Consider the following 15,379-nt stretch of genomic DNA (forward strand, 5'->3'; position numbering starts at 1 on the left):
GCAAAGACAACATAAAGTGAGAAACAGACCGACTGCTTACTGACGACCTGCATTGATACGTCTACATATGTATTGCTGAATACATATCGATCAAGTGATAATTGATCATTGTCACACATGAAGGATATGAAAAGAAGTCAAACACAGAGTTGGTCCAGGTTTTTGTGCGAGTATTCAAAAATGTTTTTGTATATCTACCCAGTCATCTAAACCAGCTCTGATTTAGATGAAAGCATTGGCTTAAGCTCATCTCTCTTCTTTTTTATTCATTTATTTATTTGTTTGATTTTTCAGGAGACATTTCAGATTTCTGTCATTGATATTCCTGAGGAAAGCATGCAAAACGTAAACAGGATTGACTGTCAGCATTATAAGGGATAGTCAATATTTGTAAATTGCAATTCTAATCCTGTGCTTTTATTTATTTATTTTTTTCTGTCCCTCTTTGTACCCTGCGCTTCGCCAACCAAACACTAAATGGCATAGTTTTTGCTTTTGTCTGCCTATATTGATTTTGGTCCTCCATCACAACACATATAGTATAAAACATCCTAAAAATAATTCTAAAAATGTCTCTTATATATATATATATATATATATATATATATATATATATATATATATATATATATATCTATATATCTATATATATCACATAAAAGATTTGTTTATATTTTTTACTGGAAAAAAAGTAATCCAAAAAAGAAAAATAACAGTCTCTCTCACACACAAAATCTTTTGCAACAAACACTGGATTTCTCCAGAACTCCAAAACGTGAACTTCTTATTGGCATTGTGCTTTCTTCGAGCTCCTCACTGTGGTTTGCCTCACGGAGTGCGATGTTTGGAAAGGCGATCGCTGCGTGAGGTTTGGTAAACATCCACAATAAAACTGATGCATCTCTTCAGTTCACTCTTCAGTTACGTCAATTTTGTTCACTATGGCATCTACTATATTCACACTGTAATGACTTGATTCATGAAGATAATCCACAAATTCCTAATCTATACCTCTATGGTTGTTTTTGTTCTGTTTTTTTCCTCACAGTATTACACAGCATTTTTTTTGTTGTTGTTGTTGTTGCTCAGACTGATAGTTGTATTTCTGGACATTAACAGTCTTTCTTGTTGTTATCAGAATGCAAACCAAAAATGAGACATCACTGGTTTGATTTTAAAAATGCAGAGAAATTAAATCTGGTTTGAAAATCTGTTTTGATCACATATTTCCCATGGAGGTAGGTGACTCAATTAAAATCTTGGAAGTCCTTTGTAATGTTCTCTTTTTTTCTACATGCTCCATGAGGGTTGTGTTGTTGTCTACACACTGGCCTCAGTGTTGGGCAGGTTCGAAGTTGGGCTTGCTGGGTTTGGGGGGTTAACAGGCGCCGTTGGGCTAGTGAGGTTTGGCGGCGGGCTGGCTGGGATAAACATGGCGATGGGGTTAACCGGACAAACTGTGGTGGCTGTGGTGGTGATGGTGGGGATAGCTACAGGGTTCACCGGGCTAGCAACCGTAGCTGCAGTGCTTGGCACTGCTGGGTTTGCGGTGGTCACTGGACTGGTTGAGTTGACAGGAGCTGGATTGGTTGGGCTGGTCGGGTTTGCCGGAGCTAGATTAGCAGGATTGGTAGGGCTGGTTAGATTTGCTGTGTTGGTTTCCACCTGTTGCTCTGGTCCATTTTCTTGACGTCGCTTGACAACTGCAGGAGGCCGAAGCATTATCCTCAATCGCTAGAGGAGAAATACAACCATAACTCTGATTAATTACACAAGACAGGTCAGGACACTGAGGTCAGACCTTAAACCAGACAAGCTGGGAAGCTCTGCCCAACAAACCCTCAGTAATTCAATTCTTACCTCTTCGTAGGTACCCTTGAGTCCAAGATACATATAGATCATGTATCCCGGTATGAGAACCATGGAGGACAGAGCCATAAGCCAGCCCACTCCCTGGCCCCAGCTTGGGAACACATAATCTCCCATTGTGAGAGGAACCATTTGTACGGCGCTGAACAAGAACACCCCCTGTGGGAGACATGAGACGCTTTATGCACCCTGACACTGGCGACTACAGGGAGCTCTGTCTCAGCCTGACACGACTCGAGGCAGGTAATATTGACTTTATTTATGATTTCATTTTCTGTGTCATAACTTTAGATGTACAGTTGAATTAGTTCAGAGTGCTCACCGCCACGACGAGTGGGGTGAACACGACCCAGCACAACTTCCACCATACACATGGCTTGTAGCCAATCATCTCTTCAATGTTGTCGTAGAACTTGTTCACACCTGCGAGACAGATGAATCTGTGATTAAAATATTCATAGCCTATTTATTTCAATTTGCTGCTCTTGTGCCATGCATGAAGATGAGGATGACGGGGTGGAACATGACTGCTTGTGACTTTGAGGCTGAATAGCATTTGAAGATGCACTAATATCTCTGGATAGGTGTGACATTATTTCTTTTCATAACCTTCATATTTAGCCTGAGCATTCATAAAGAGACATGTAAGTTTTCCAGGAATATCCTGGATTTCCGGATGTAGGGCATACCACTATTTATACTGGACATTGTTATACAGACATGGCATACTTGACTGCTGACAGACAGTATTCAAGAAAAATTGTTAGTTATTGTAGAAAGTCATCTGATTGCGGTTAACGTTAACAATTTGTTGGCGAAGCTAACCATCATGGATGTGGTTAGCATCAACCATGGCTGGCATGACACATTTGGTAACTACTCACACTTGACCTCAAATGATAACAGCTAACATGACTGCATCAGCTGACCGTAATGTAACAGCAGCTAGTTGGTACTGTGCAGTGAGTATACCTCACTCTTCACAGTATGAAAGGAAAATTGTTAACTATTGTATAAAGTGATCTGATTGCAGTTGATGTTAGCAATTTGTTGGCAAAGCTAACCATCGCTACATCACAGTCATCTCATTGCGGTTAATGTTAATTTGTTGGCAAAGCTAACCATCGCTACCTCACAGTATTAAAGGAAAATTGCTAACTATTGTACAAAGGCATCTGATTGTGGTTAATCTTAACAATTTGTTGGCAAAGCTAACCATCACGGATGTAGTTAGCATAAAACTACATGTTTGATAACTACTCACACTTGACCTCAAATGCTAACAGCTAACACCTGACCACATCTGCTGACCGTAATGTAACAGCTGCTAATTGGTACTGTGCAGTGAGTATACCTCACTCCTGACACCAAAAGATGTTGTGGGGGCAAACGCTAACAGATTTGAGTTTTAGCCTCCTTGTTAGAAAGTCCTCCTCTCATATTCACGGTTTTAGAGTATCCCAGGATCCTTTGCGCGCTGGGGAGGGAGGCTTGATAATAGCTCAGCTTAATGCTAACTTTAACATTGAAAAGCCATAGACATGCTAACATGTTAGCATCAGTACTGTTTTTAACTTATAAAATACATCTATCAACTGTTTCAGAAGACCATAACAGGTTGGTTTAACATAAAAAGGTAAATATTACTCACAGACATATGTAGGGTTGCCAACTCTCTGAAAAATAAATAAGGGACACCTCACCGCCAGGGCTGACCGGCCGACTGACCGTTGCCTTCACCCTTCCCAGCGTCTGTGTGAAACGATTTTTAACCATTTGACTGTTGACTTGACCCTGAATTTAGGTAGATGCATACATGCATTTATTCTGATATGAACACGTGGAAAACAAATTATTATTTAGCAATTTATTTTTAGTGCAAAATAAATTTTCACTCACAATTTCAGTATGAGCATTCTGTCTTCTTTAAAAATAAATCTCTGTAGTGCTATTGCTTAACTTAAAATTGTATAAATTAACAAAAAAAAAACCAATAGAAAATTTGCATCATCCAAAACAATGTAACAGTGCAAAACAATGTAACAGTGCACATTTACACATTTAGTGTAATAAAAAGTGCAAAAAATAAAGTCTGAAAAGTAAACAATACTGTTGTCGCGCACCTTTTCCACCCAGCCATTTTCCTTTTCTCATTCTCCCCTGTATTTTTGCATTCTTTTTTGTTTGTTTTTTTTAGGAGGAGTAGTAACGACGTTGCAGACATTGCTGTCCGTAGGCATATCTGCAGTGCCAGAGTCGGTGTCTGTATCGATATCAGCCATGCTGCTTTGTTATTGTCGTCCAGCGACCGTCGTCGGCTCATGACGTCGGTATCTTCTTGCGAGCAGATGTCCCTCGACCAATGAGATAAGAGTGATTCTGTATTGTCAACTCGTGTCTGTCAGCTCATTGGTGAAAAGCAGGAGAGAGGCTGGGATCAAATTTACCTGTAAGTTTCCATATAAAGCGCCAGTCAATTCCATTGACATTTTACAGACTTTTTGATTCTCACAGAAATACGGGACAAACTGCGTCCCGTTTCAGGTCAATACGGAACGCACACTTTTATTTCCAAATAAGGAAATAAAAATCTGCAACGAAGCAGCAGATTGAAGACTGAAGCACTGCTTCATTGGTTCAAGGTTCAAAGCAAAGCCACGCTGCAGAAACGGTTGATTATACAGACCTGCTGCAGGGTCTGTAATCAATGTAGAGAAATGATCATTTTCCTGACAAACACCACCCAAAACAATGGCCACTCTGAAGGACTGATAAGGGAATTGTTAAGCAAAAAGGCTATTGATGTCGATGGAACAAATCATTTCTTAAAAATACCTGAAAAGAACCAGTTCCCAATCCTAACAGCAACACGCTTTTTAAAAATTTTAATAAAACTCACATTAAAGACTCAAGATTATCTAGCTAAACACCTAAATACATATTTAGGTTGAACTCATCTCCATAAAGACGCAATGTTGCAAACAAGTTGCCGCAAACGCTTGTTTACACTGATAACAAAATCTTGGCCTCCCCAGTGAGAACGTGATTACGCGCGAGATTTGACACCGTAAAGGCGTCTATTTGTAGTTGTAAGTTTGAGTCCAGTGCGGGACAGTACACAGTCAAACTCAATCCAGGATGCATTAGCAGTGTGGCCCAGAGGGAATGACATTTTTGTCCGGGGAGTGGTGAGTGTAATAGTAGCCAGTGGGAGTTGTGCAGTAATTAAACCTCACTTTCCAACTTCAGCGACATATGCTAACCTTCTTGTTAGAACATCCACCTCCCATACCAGAGGTCGTGAGTTCAGCTCCACTATGGGACAATGTACAACACAGGTCACACTAACACTGACATGTGACCTCATATGCTAACATGTGCTACGCTATGTTGCGGTGATGGTGTGAAGATTAGGGTGGCAGTGCACTTAGTACACACCAAGAGCCACTTGGATATTAAAGACCTTGCCCGAGGGCGCTGAGTAATTTTCCTGGTCTGACAGGGATTTGAATCGAGGTTCCTCTGGCTCCAAGCCCACAGCTTTAACCACTTGACCATCAACTCCCCACCCCTCATTCCTTACACCTTACTGAAATATCAGCAAGGTGCCCTTGACCACCAAAGTGCTTAATGCTTGCTGCTGCTCCAGGTGTGCAATTGGACACCTCACATGGCAGCACCCTGACACTGGAATGTGACTATGTGTGTATTTGTGATTGTGAAAGACTGAATGAATGTGAGGCTTTATTGTAAAGCACTTTGAGCATCTGCATCAGATGGCAAAGGCAGTATAGAAATGCAGTCTATTTAACTGCTAATGCATATCCTGATCGCCTGATGCTAATGCATGGCGGCATGTGCCTACACTAACTCTTAACCCTTTAATATCTTCACATTTTCAATACAATACAGATATCAATAATGCTCTACCAAGCAGCTAAGTTGACCATAAAAGGGTTAAAGTGAGACTCACTTTGTGCTCACTGCTAATGCACGGCTGCATATACAATAACTGCTAACGTACACATGCAAATGCACTGCTTATGCTAACACTAACGCTTAATGTGTTACCAAATATGCCAACACTATCTACTAATGTACGACTGTATATGTAATGATAACTGCTAATGCATGACTGTATATGCTAAAGCTAACTGCTAATGAGCGATACGCTAATGTTAACTGTTAACATGCGAACACAAATGCTAATGCTAACTACTAACGTTTGACCATATATGCTAACACTAACCATGGTTAGCATTTTCTTATGTGGCCCATCAGCAGTCAAATGTGCTAGTATGTCAAAGAAACAATATCCAATATAAATTGCATCATGCTACACATGCTCTAATGCTCAGAAAACTTTCATTATTAAATGAGATGGTCCTTCCTCCTAAATTTTGGCATATCGTAAAGGAATTTAAAAGAAAAAAAGTGTTTGTTTTTTTTCCTTTTGCAGCATTGGATGATACATTGATGATACACACCGTAGCACCAGGATATGGAGATGCATTCAAAGAAGACCAAGAACAGCAGACACATTCCACTGGCAGAGTAGTAGTCAAACAGTTTGAACACATAGATTCCACCCTGGTTACAGAAAAATGGATAAGTGTTACAAAAAGGGTACGTACAGATACAGCACAACCTGCTCTGGTAATGTAAGTCTGCAAATCTGAATATTCAGCAGGGTTTTTTTTTGCCCACTTGTACAGATGATTTTCTTTGCCTTTTTCGAGTCCTTTATTTGGCTTTTGCATGCTGATTTTCTCGTGCCGGTCAAAGTAAGTGAGAGAGCTGCCCTGCTGTACCTGTGTGATGTTTGAAAGTCCGATCACATAGGACACCAGACAGACAACTGCGATGAAGATCTCTCGTCTACCCCTAAGAACCTTGGGAAACTCATCCACCAGAGCGGTGATGAAGCCTTCAACAGTGCAGAACTGAAGGACACAATCACAAATACAACATTAATTTGGATTTGTAGGTGCAATCTTTGCACGTTTCTGCTTTGTATTTGTCATCAGAATGGTTTAACTTCACATAAAATGTCAAATTATTATTAGTATTTTTTTTATATTTTGCAAAAGTATTTTTGAAGCATTATTGGTTAGGTTGATGGTTGACAATTACAGCAGACAGCACTTTACAGGACCAATGACACAAACAGAAATGTCGACTCAATGGAGGCCATTTGGATTCAATCTCATACAGCAGCACTGTTGCCATGACATTTAAGCATTGATGTGCTTGCTTTCATATAGCCACATTTTCTGGATTTTCTACTTTTGCTGATTTCTCCAACCCAAAAATGGAACATAAAAGAAAGAAACAGAGACAGTGATACCTGTGGGCAAATGAAGGTGGGAAAGGTGCTTTAACAGCTGATGTCAAAGCTCAGCTCTATCTGTCCACAAGAAGCAAACTGCATGCTTATCATGCAGAGAGCGGGATATGTACCTACACTTAAATATTTAGGTCATCCCATGAGAAGATCATCTTCAAGCCGCCTTACCTGGCTGTCGATCCCCAGCATGAGCAGCATGGAGAAGAACAGAACGGCCCAGAGAGGAGACACCGGCAGCTGGGTTACTGCCTCCGGGTAGGCCAGAAAAGCTAAACCTGGACCTGGATCATAAATCACATTTCGCCATGGTTATTCTCACTCACATTGAGGTGCACAAATACCCTTTTTTTTTTCTTTTGTGCAGAGGTGACGACAAAAGCGGTTAGCAGTGATGGCAAACCTTTGTCATGCACTGACAGCACCATCACAGGTGTTAAGAGTTACCTGAAGCTGCAACATCGGCGATGTCTTTCTTTGTCACATGTGCCATGAAGCCAACAATGGAGAAGATCACAAAGCCAGCAAACATGCTGGTGCACGAGTTGATGCAGCACACAATGACAGAGTCTCTGGGGAAGGCAAATATAAAAACGGGCTTGTTGTCAGATTTCAGGTGTTGTGTCATTTTTTCATCATGAGGATTTGCACTGATGAAAGAGCTGGCGAAAATAGTTTCCTAATATGAGATGCAGTACTGTGCATAAGTGTTTAGCACCCAAAAATGTACTCAGCAAATGACCAAATTTGATATTTCTAAATATTAATAAAAACTGAAAAAGTTAACAGCTGCTTACTAATAATAATGATAACAAGAGCAATCCGAGATTTCTGACGTCTGCCAAGGGTTGATGAGGAATCAAAATAACAGATCTGTGATTCACATCATGACCCGGACTTTACCTGGATCTGGATTCCACAACACAGTGTAATAACTGCATACTGATCCAGAATGGCCCGACTGATCAAGATGTTGCAATCTGATATTTAATTCACAAGCTGAACCAAAATAACGTTTTCCTGATCTTGGTTTTACATGGTGATGTCGTATCCGGGAAGTAGTCTTGATGTAATTTTTAAAAGTCCACAAAGTGAAATCCTGATCCCAGATCCAGATCACATCCAAAATTTAATGGAGTCTTCCAAGGCCCAATACCAATGTGTGGTGAAAATTTGATGAAAATCCATCAAGTTTTGTCGTAATCCTTAAGAGCCTGTAAAGTAAAATCCTGTGTCAGAATCCGGATCTGGATCACCTCCAAAATTTAATGAAGCCTTCCATGGCCTCATACCTATCTGTGGTGCAAATTTGGTGAGAATTTGTGAAGTAGTTTTGACATAATCCTTCAAAGCCTATATAAAGTTAAATCTTGATCCAGAATCCAGATCTGGATCACCTCCAAAATTTATTGGAGTCTTCCATGGTGTAATGGCGAACATAATAATAACAATAATAAGAAATTAGATAATCTGGTATGGAAATAAAAATAAACAAAACAGATTAAAAATGTTCCAAAATGTTGCCAACTTTATCAAATTAGTATACGTACTTTATTAAGACATTAATAAAAAGAAACTGTTTATGTTGTATTGGAGTAAGCAGCTGAAGATGTGTGTGTGTGTGTTTACGCCAAATGCACAGTTCCACAACGACAACAAACAGCTAATTATAATCAAAGAACAATGAATTGATCAACATGACATTCTTGTAAACCCATGGAAGAATTGATCCAAAATAATTCAGTGTTAAAGGTAAAGGGAAGCCACAAGATATTTATTTTGCTTATTCTTGAATGATTAACACTGTTCATCATAATTTTTTGATACTTCACTTTCAGTGTTTTTGAAGCATTCTTGCTTTAATTTTTTAATAATAATAATAATGATGCCTTTTTTGTACATTACTGTAGATTAAGCTAGATCTATTTAAAATAAGCACCCCAAATTTATGCAACAGATTGTATACTGGTGCAGAAAACACACAGGCTTTGCAAGCTGCGTGCAAACTGACAGCAAGAGACATGTGATGCCGTGCAGTAAGTCACATTAACGGGACCCTTAAATATGAGCCTTTAATGAGGGCGTAGAGCATAATTACATAATTATTACCACCTTCAGCTATAATGAACAGCATTTCATCACCAGTCTCACCTGTAAACATTGTTGTTGAAAGGGTTGTAGCTGCCCAGAGCTATAAGTGACCCCAATCCCAATCCATAAGAAAAAAAGATCTGTGTCGCTGCATCCAGCCAGACCTGCCAAAGGAGCACAACCATTTAGCCGTAGGAGGCTGAGCGCCTGCTCTCCCAGGCGTGCAGCATATAGATGTGAATCATATAATAACCTGTCATTACCTCAGATTCTTTCAGTTTTTCAAACTCAGGTGTAATATAGAACAGAATGCCTTCTTTAGCTCCAGGTAAAGTCACCCCACGGATGAAGAGAATAAACAGCATGAAGTAAGGGTATGTAGCCGAGAAGTAAACGACCTATAAAATATGAGACGGTTTTCAGCAGGGAACCATTGCGTCGATGATGCATGCACAACATGCAGTTATGGAGTTATGAAAAACGAGGAAGGCCTTTTGGGGACTGGGGATTGGGGTGGGGTGCATTTGTCACCAAAAATATTTTATTTGCCGTGCTCATGTGAGGTGCTAGACTTTAAATAATGCAACACTGCAAAGGAACGAATCCGCTCCAAGTGACAGCAGAGGACAAAACCAGATTGCGTAGCTCCTCCTATCACAGATCCGCACTCTCTGTGTAGACGCCGTGTGTCACGAGATCCACAGCAAGATGAATCAAGGATGACTCTGAGCGGTATTAGCGAACATTGAAGGTCTCTCCTCTTATTTTAAAATCAATCCGGGCAATGCTGACGGCAAACTAAATGATCGATGAGGGTGAAATGAAGGCGTTTTATACTGAACAGCTGCCAGACAGACACACTACTCCTTTTCTCTTTGACAGCTGTGTAACATATAGAGGCCTCGGGCAACTAAATCTTACCTTTCCTGTCCAGCTAACCCCTTTCCAGATACAGAAGTACACAAGGACCCAGGCGATGGCCAGCGTTATCGCCAGTGGCACTCGAATCTGGCCTGGTTTTTCTAAGCCGTCAGTCATTTCATGCACGTTGTGCCTACAAGTCAGAGCGAGCAACAATAAGAGGGATACAAAGCAGCAACCGCAACCAGAGGAGCCTGCTTTTGTCGGTGCTGTTGTTTTAAAAAGATATTTCTCAGTGATGCATGTTGTGAAGCAATTAAACAAGAGAAAACAGTCGATATCTTACTCCCAAAACTCTGCCACAGCGCTGGTGAGATTGGTTGTATCTGCAATGGTGTAGTTTGTGTAACACTTATCTGTGTTCCACAGATTGTTACAAGAGCTCCAGGGAAGTTCCTGCAAAACAAATGAAATCCTGCAAATGTGTAATTTCTTAACAACTTAAATATATCAAATAATCAGCCACGACCTGTGACCATATGTGCACACTGCACCATACTTACAGTCGTGAAGGAGTTGTACAGATAGTAAATGGCCCAAGCAATGATTACAATGTAGTAAATATTCAGCCAGAAGGACAGGACGGCTGCTGCAAGACCAACACCTAGCATACACAAATACCACACCAGATATTGTATTTTTTTTCCTGCAAAAACCACATAAATACCTCAAACTTTATTCATGCAATGTGACTGAGGTATACCTTTAAACATTGGAGCCAATTTCCACACACCAAGCCCTCCAATTGAGGTGTACTGACCAAGAGCGCATTCCAGGAGAAACAAGGGCATCCCAGCAAATATGAGAGTCAAAAAATAAGGAATCAAGAAGGCTCCTGGATGGACAAAAAGTACATTTAAGTTATGCATGCCTAAAACCACAGATGCATTTAAAAAAAATGCAGCAAATACAATGTTCATTCATGCATCAGCTGCAGGCTTTTTAAGGAATATTAGCTGGTTACCTCCACCGTTTTTTCCACACAGATATGGAAATCTCCACACGTTGCCCAGTCCAATTGCATAACCCACACACGAGAGGAGAAAATCGAATTTTCCCACCCATGTTTCTCGAGCAGGCACGTCCTTTTTCTGCTTGTCGGCTTTCACATCCAGGGATTTGGGTTTGTCATTATTCGTGGCCACTTCGTTCAGTTCTGTGACTTGTCCATCAGTTTTGGTGCCATTGGTCGCCATGTCTCTGGATTTGGCAGAGGTCCTGACAGTCGGACGGGAGGCTTCAGCACCAGTCCACGCAGACAGCAGCTTCGCGGTTTTTAAGACCTAACCTTTGGACCGAATGTCTGGGAGAGGAGATGCAGGCTGCGCGCACACGGCTCCGTCAATCGCCGTTAACCTAGAATCGTGAATATAGAGCAGTTGTCGGTTTTTGCCCCTTTTTTCTTCCTCCCCGGGACGCACTGCAAATATCTGCACTTATTAAGCAAATATATTGACACTTGATTTTGCTCTACGGATGCTTGACAAAAAGAATGTCATTCACATTCGGACTCAACACACACCGAAAATCCACCGATGGCAAAGTCATCGCAACCACAAGATAGAGGACAGATTGCGCGCAAATTAGCAGCGGTCCAAACCGGATCAGCGCGCACGTGAGAGCCTCATTAAAGTCTGCGCCAACATGCGTTAAAAATGAAAACTTTACAGGATCCAAAACATGCGGCGCAGGTGCAAGAAAAGCACGCACCAGCGCAGCAGCCTGTGAGAATTACGCATAACGAATTCTGCTCCAACAATGACCACCTGCAGATTCTCTGAACAGTTCTCCACGGAGGGGGGAGAAAAAAAAAGGCGACGAGCGGGGGCGCAGACAGACAGACAGACACTACACCACAAAAACGCACGCACAGTGGAGACAAAGGGATGCCCGATGCGTAAAAGCTTTACGCATCAAGCTGCACACGCAGGCAGCAAAACTGAATCCAATCGCCTTATTAAAAAGGCACGAGGATGCGCGTCCACATTTGTGCAAAGAAAACTGACTACAGATCAGTAATCAATTCAGCTTTAATAAAGGCGCAGAAGTCCTCGCGCGGCGCAACATCATTCATTCACAATTTAATCGCCATCTCCACGAAAAAACAAAAAGCATGCATTTGCGTTCAAAAACGCACCCGCAACAATTCAGCCAGTTTACTCACAATGAATGATGTGCCCTACGTGCCGCTCAACCGCCTGCCACGAACGTCGAAAAGAGGGGCTCCAGATTCCACCTGCAGATGAAGTTGTAAACTCCCAATATTTTCTTGGAGCATAAATAGATTTTACTTCCATTAAGACTTAAAGGGACCATGTAGCGTTGGGGGGGTGGGGGGTTGTCCAAGCAGGAGCTGTCCAGTGTTGAAGACACAGGAGGAAGATGAGGAGGAGGAAGAAGAAAAAGAAGAGGACGAAGAGGAGGAGGAGGCTGAATCAACGCGGGCAGCAGCCGCTTCGCCTTGTGCGACTAACATCAACAACCAGAGACTCAACTCCCATCCACACAGCCTCAATGTCATCTCAAAGTCGCCCCCCCTCCTCCTCATCTGTAGGCACCAGCAGCGTCTTCACTGTGTCATATTTACACATTAATCCCTTTATTTATTAAAACCAAAAAAAAAAAAAAAAAAACATTCTAGCGCTTTTACGCGCTGACCTGTGCGCACGAGTTTTACGCTCAAGTTAGGCTGAAATATGATGTTACAATAATAAATATCAGACAGCTTCTGTTCAAATATTGTTTGTGTACCCCGTCTGCAATAAATACATAAACAACCCTTCCTTTCTCATCTAGACTAATATATGAAAGAGGCGCAAAAATGCAAACATTATGTGTATGGTGCGCTCCCAAACGTCTTATTTTGGAAGATGAGGCCAGACAGCGTCTGTGTGCAAATCTGCTCAACTGTGATAAAGGGAGCCCGTCAATAAAGGGAGGAAACATTTGGCTGCTTGTCTAAGTCTGCCTGCTGTAACCGACCAAAGCATCCCTTCACTTCTGGAGAAGTGAAGGGATGCTATCACAAGTCCTGGAGTAATCACATCTGTTTTTGGGGAGAATGTGGACAAGAGATCAGTGGATCCACTTGGTTATTTTTATTTTGAAGGGGGAGAAAAAAAATCATATTTCTTTGAGAGGAGCTTCACTTTTTTTGGTAAGTGCATGTTTGTTTTACTTTTGAAGTTTCTTTGCATGTGCAGTGATGTCATGTTGGTGGTCCGTCTCCTCCACTTTCTGAAAGAGGCGCACTTGTTTTCACCGCATGTGTCAGCCGCTGAGGATGCGCTTTGCTTTAATGTCACTGACCTGAGGTGGATGCAAACTAGTGGCGCAGCTCTTGGCATTCGGTTGAGGGGTGTTTAGTCCACAGCATGCATGCTTCCAGATCACAGGGCGCCAGATGGCAAACCAGTGAGGGGTGAACTAACCCGCTAAACGATACCAACATGGAATGCAAGCATTTAAAAACTCCAGCTGGGTTAACATCCCTGAGGACACGTTGTGTGAAAGCTGACACATATTTATACACCTGCTGATGGAGCAGGTGGGCTGGTGGCAAGCAGTTGACCTCTGAACCCTGCAGCCTTGGCTGCAGTTTGGCTCACTGACCTGCAGTCTCTTAATTTCAGCTGCACTTCCTCCATCCAGGCTGGTTGTTTGTGTAATTCTGATTGTTGTCTCTCTGGACTGGCTTTAAATTTCTAAGTTATGATGATGTTGCATTTCTGTGAAGACATTATCATTTTGCAGGCTTCCATACAGTTGTGGTTAGAAGTTTACATACACGCATCATGGACATGCAGGTTGTCCTCATAAAAACACTCACACAGGCCTGATTTACTAAAGGTTTGCATGTATTAAAATATGCTTAAATACCACAGCTCTTGCAATAAATACATACATAAAAATAAGTGCATGCTGATTTACTAAAAGTGTGCACTGAAGAATGCATCTTTTAAATGCACAAAACAGCATCTTTTGTCCATTTAACATATTCCTTCATGAATATGCAATTTGGGCTGTGTCCACCCAGGTACGCTACACTGTGGGCGTAAAACATGCAAACAAGTTGCGGTTTGCACATGCAACATGATATGTCAAGTCTAAAAGCAATTTCAGGGACAAAAAAAATGCATCCGTAATTTTGCATGTTTGAATCCATGGTGCTATCTTACCCAGTGTTGCTCAGTCAGTGCAGACACACCTAAATCTGATTTAAAGTCATTCCTTGTGAGCTGTTTCGGTATGCATTTCTTTATTTTCACTGTTGCTCAGTCAGTGCAGACAAACCCAAATCTGATTCAAGGTCATTCCTTGTGAGCTGTTTCGGTATGCATTTCTTTATTTTCACTATATAAAAATTCTTTAACACAGAAAACACCACGATTAAATAATTTATAGTGGGCTATTTTTAAACAAAATATCCACTGCCTAAATAAAAAAAATGTGATATTTGTCTCATCTTTGTGAGTACGAATAATATAAGTAGAAAGTCTTGTGTGCATCTGTACAATGCAGCCCACTTGCACAGCAATGTATGAGAGCTGACAGCAGTCAGTGCCACAGTCCATCATGGACAACTCCATGGATTGTATGGACAGCATCTGTGGACATATGAAACATACACAAATGATTCTCTTACTCTATCCTGACCCCTATGATTATGTGAAAGTGAAGAAAATATATTAAAACCATTGTGAAATGCTCCCCATTGTGGGAATGGCCATTCAAAAATAGTCACTTTAAACCCACAGTTTAAGGTGAGCGTTGCTGTATCTTACCCTACACCCATTCTCATGCCCTGCACTCTTCCTTGGCTGCTTTAAAACCAGCACAATACCTGCTAGATCCTTAAGATGCTCAACGCCACAACTCTGGAACTCTTCACAGTCTCAAATACCTCAGATAGACTCACTGGACTGTTCAAATCCCATCCCAAAAACAGGAGTTTAGACCTGCTTATCCAACCTCATCAAACCATATTTTGTCTGTGCTTCTCCAAATGATTTTAACCTTTTTCCAAACATGTAACTTTGTTTTTTTGTTTAATGTATTGTTAGATGTCTTTGAGTGCCATAAAAGCTGCAATAAATGTCATTATTATTACTGTCAACCTTATCCAGAGTATCAGAAGTTAGGTCTGTGGCAGAA

At 41.2% G+C, this 15,379-nt stretch overlaps 1 protein-coding gene across 2 annotated transcripts in view; it reads right to left on the reverse strand.

Moving 5' to 3' along the window:
• Window positions 1-679: 679 nt before the first annotated feature.
• Window positions 680-15,379, reverse strand: part of LOC117512639 (sodium- and chloride-dependent GABA transporter 1-like) — a 36,948-nt gene continuing 22,248 nt past the window's right edge. The window contains exons 1-15 of one of the 2 annotated variants that reach the window (XM_034172788.1): window positions 12,390-12,752; window positions 11,190-11,581; window positions 10,929-11,060; window positions 10,729-10,829; window positions 10,512-10,621; window positions 10,226-10,358; window positions 9,568-9,702; window positions 9,365-9,468; window positions 7,661-7,785; window positions 7,385-7,497; window positions 6,681-6,812; window positions 6,357-6,459; window positions 2,192-2,292; window positions 1,861-2,028; window positions 680-1,734 (exon numbers count right to left, since the gene is read on the reverse strand). In XM_034172788.1, the coding sequence (XP_034028679.1) occupies window positions 1,321-1,734; window positions 1,861-2,028; window positions 2,192-2,292; window positions 6,357-6,459; window positions 6,681-6,812; window positions 7,385-7,497; window positions 7,661-7,785; window positions 9,365-9,468; window positions 9,568-9,702; window positions 10,226-10,358; window positions 10,512-10,621; window positions 10,729-10,829; window positions 10,929-11,060; window positions 11,190-11,421 (2,103 nt within the window). In that variant the 5' untranslated portion in view covers window positions 11,422-11,581; window positions 12,390-12,752 and the 3' untranslated portion in view covers window positions 680-1,320. Of the gene's footprint in view, window positions 1,735-1,860; window positions 2,029-2,191; window positions 2,293-6,356; window positions 6,460-6,680; window positions 6,813-7,384; window positions 7,498-7,660; window positions 7,786-9,364; window positions 9,469-9,567; window positions 9,703-10,225; window positions 10,359-10,511; window positions 10,622-10,728; window positions 10,830-10,928; window positions 11,061-11,189; window positions 11,582-12,389; window positions 12,753-15,379 lie in introns of those variants that run through there. The other variant, XM_034172789.1, reaches the window with a different exon arrangement.

This window comes from Thalassophryne amazonica, chromosome 6 (assembly GCF_902500255.1).
Source record: "Thalassophryne amazonica chromosome 6, fThaAma1.1, whole genome shotgun sequence".
Taxonomy (NCBI): Eukaryota; Metazoa; Chordata; class Actinopteri; order Batrachoidiformes; family Batrachoididae; genus Thalassophryne; species Thalassophryne amazonica.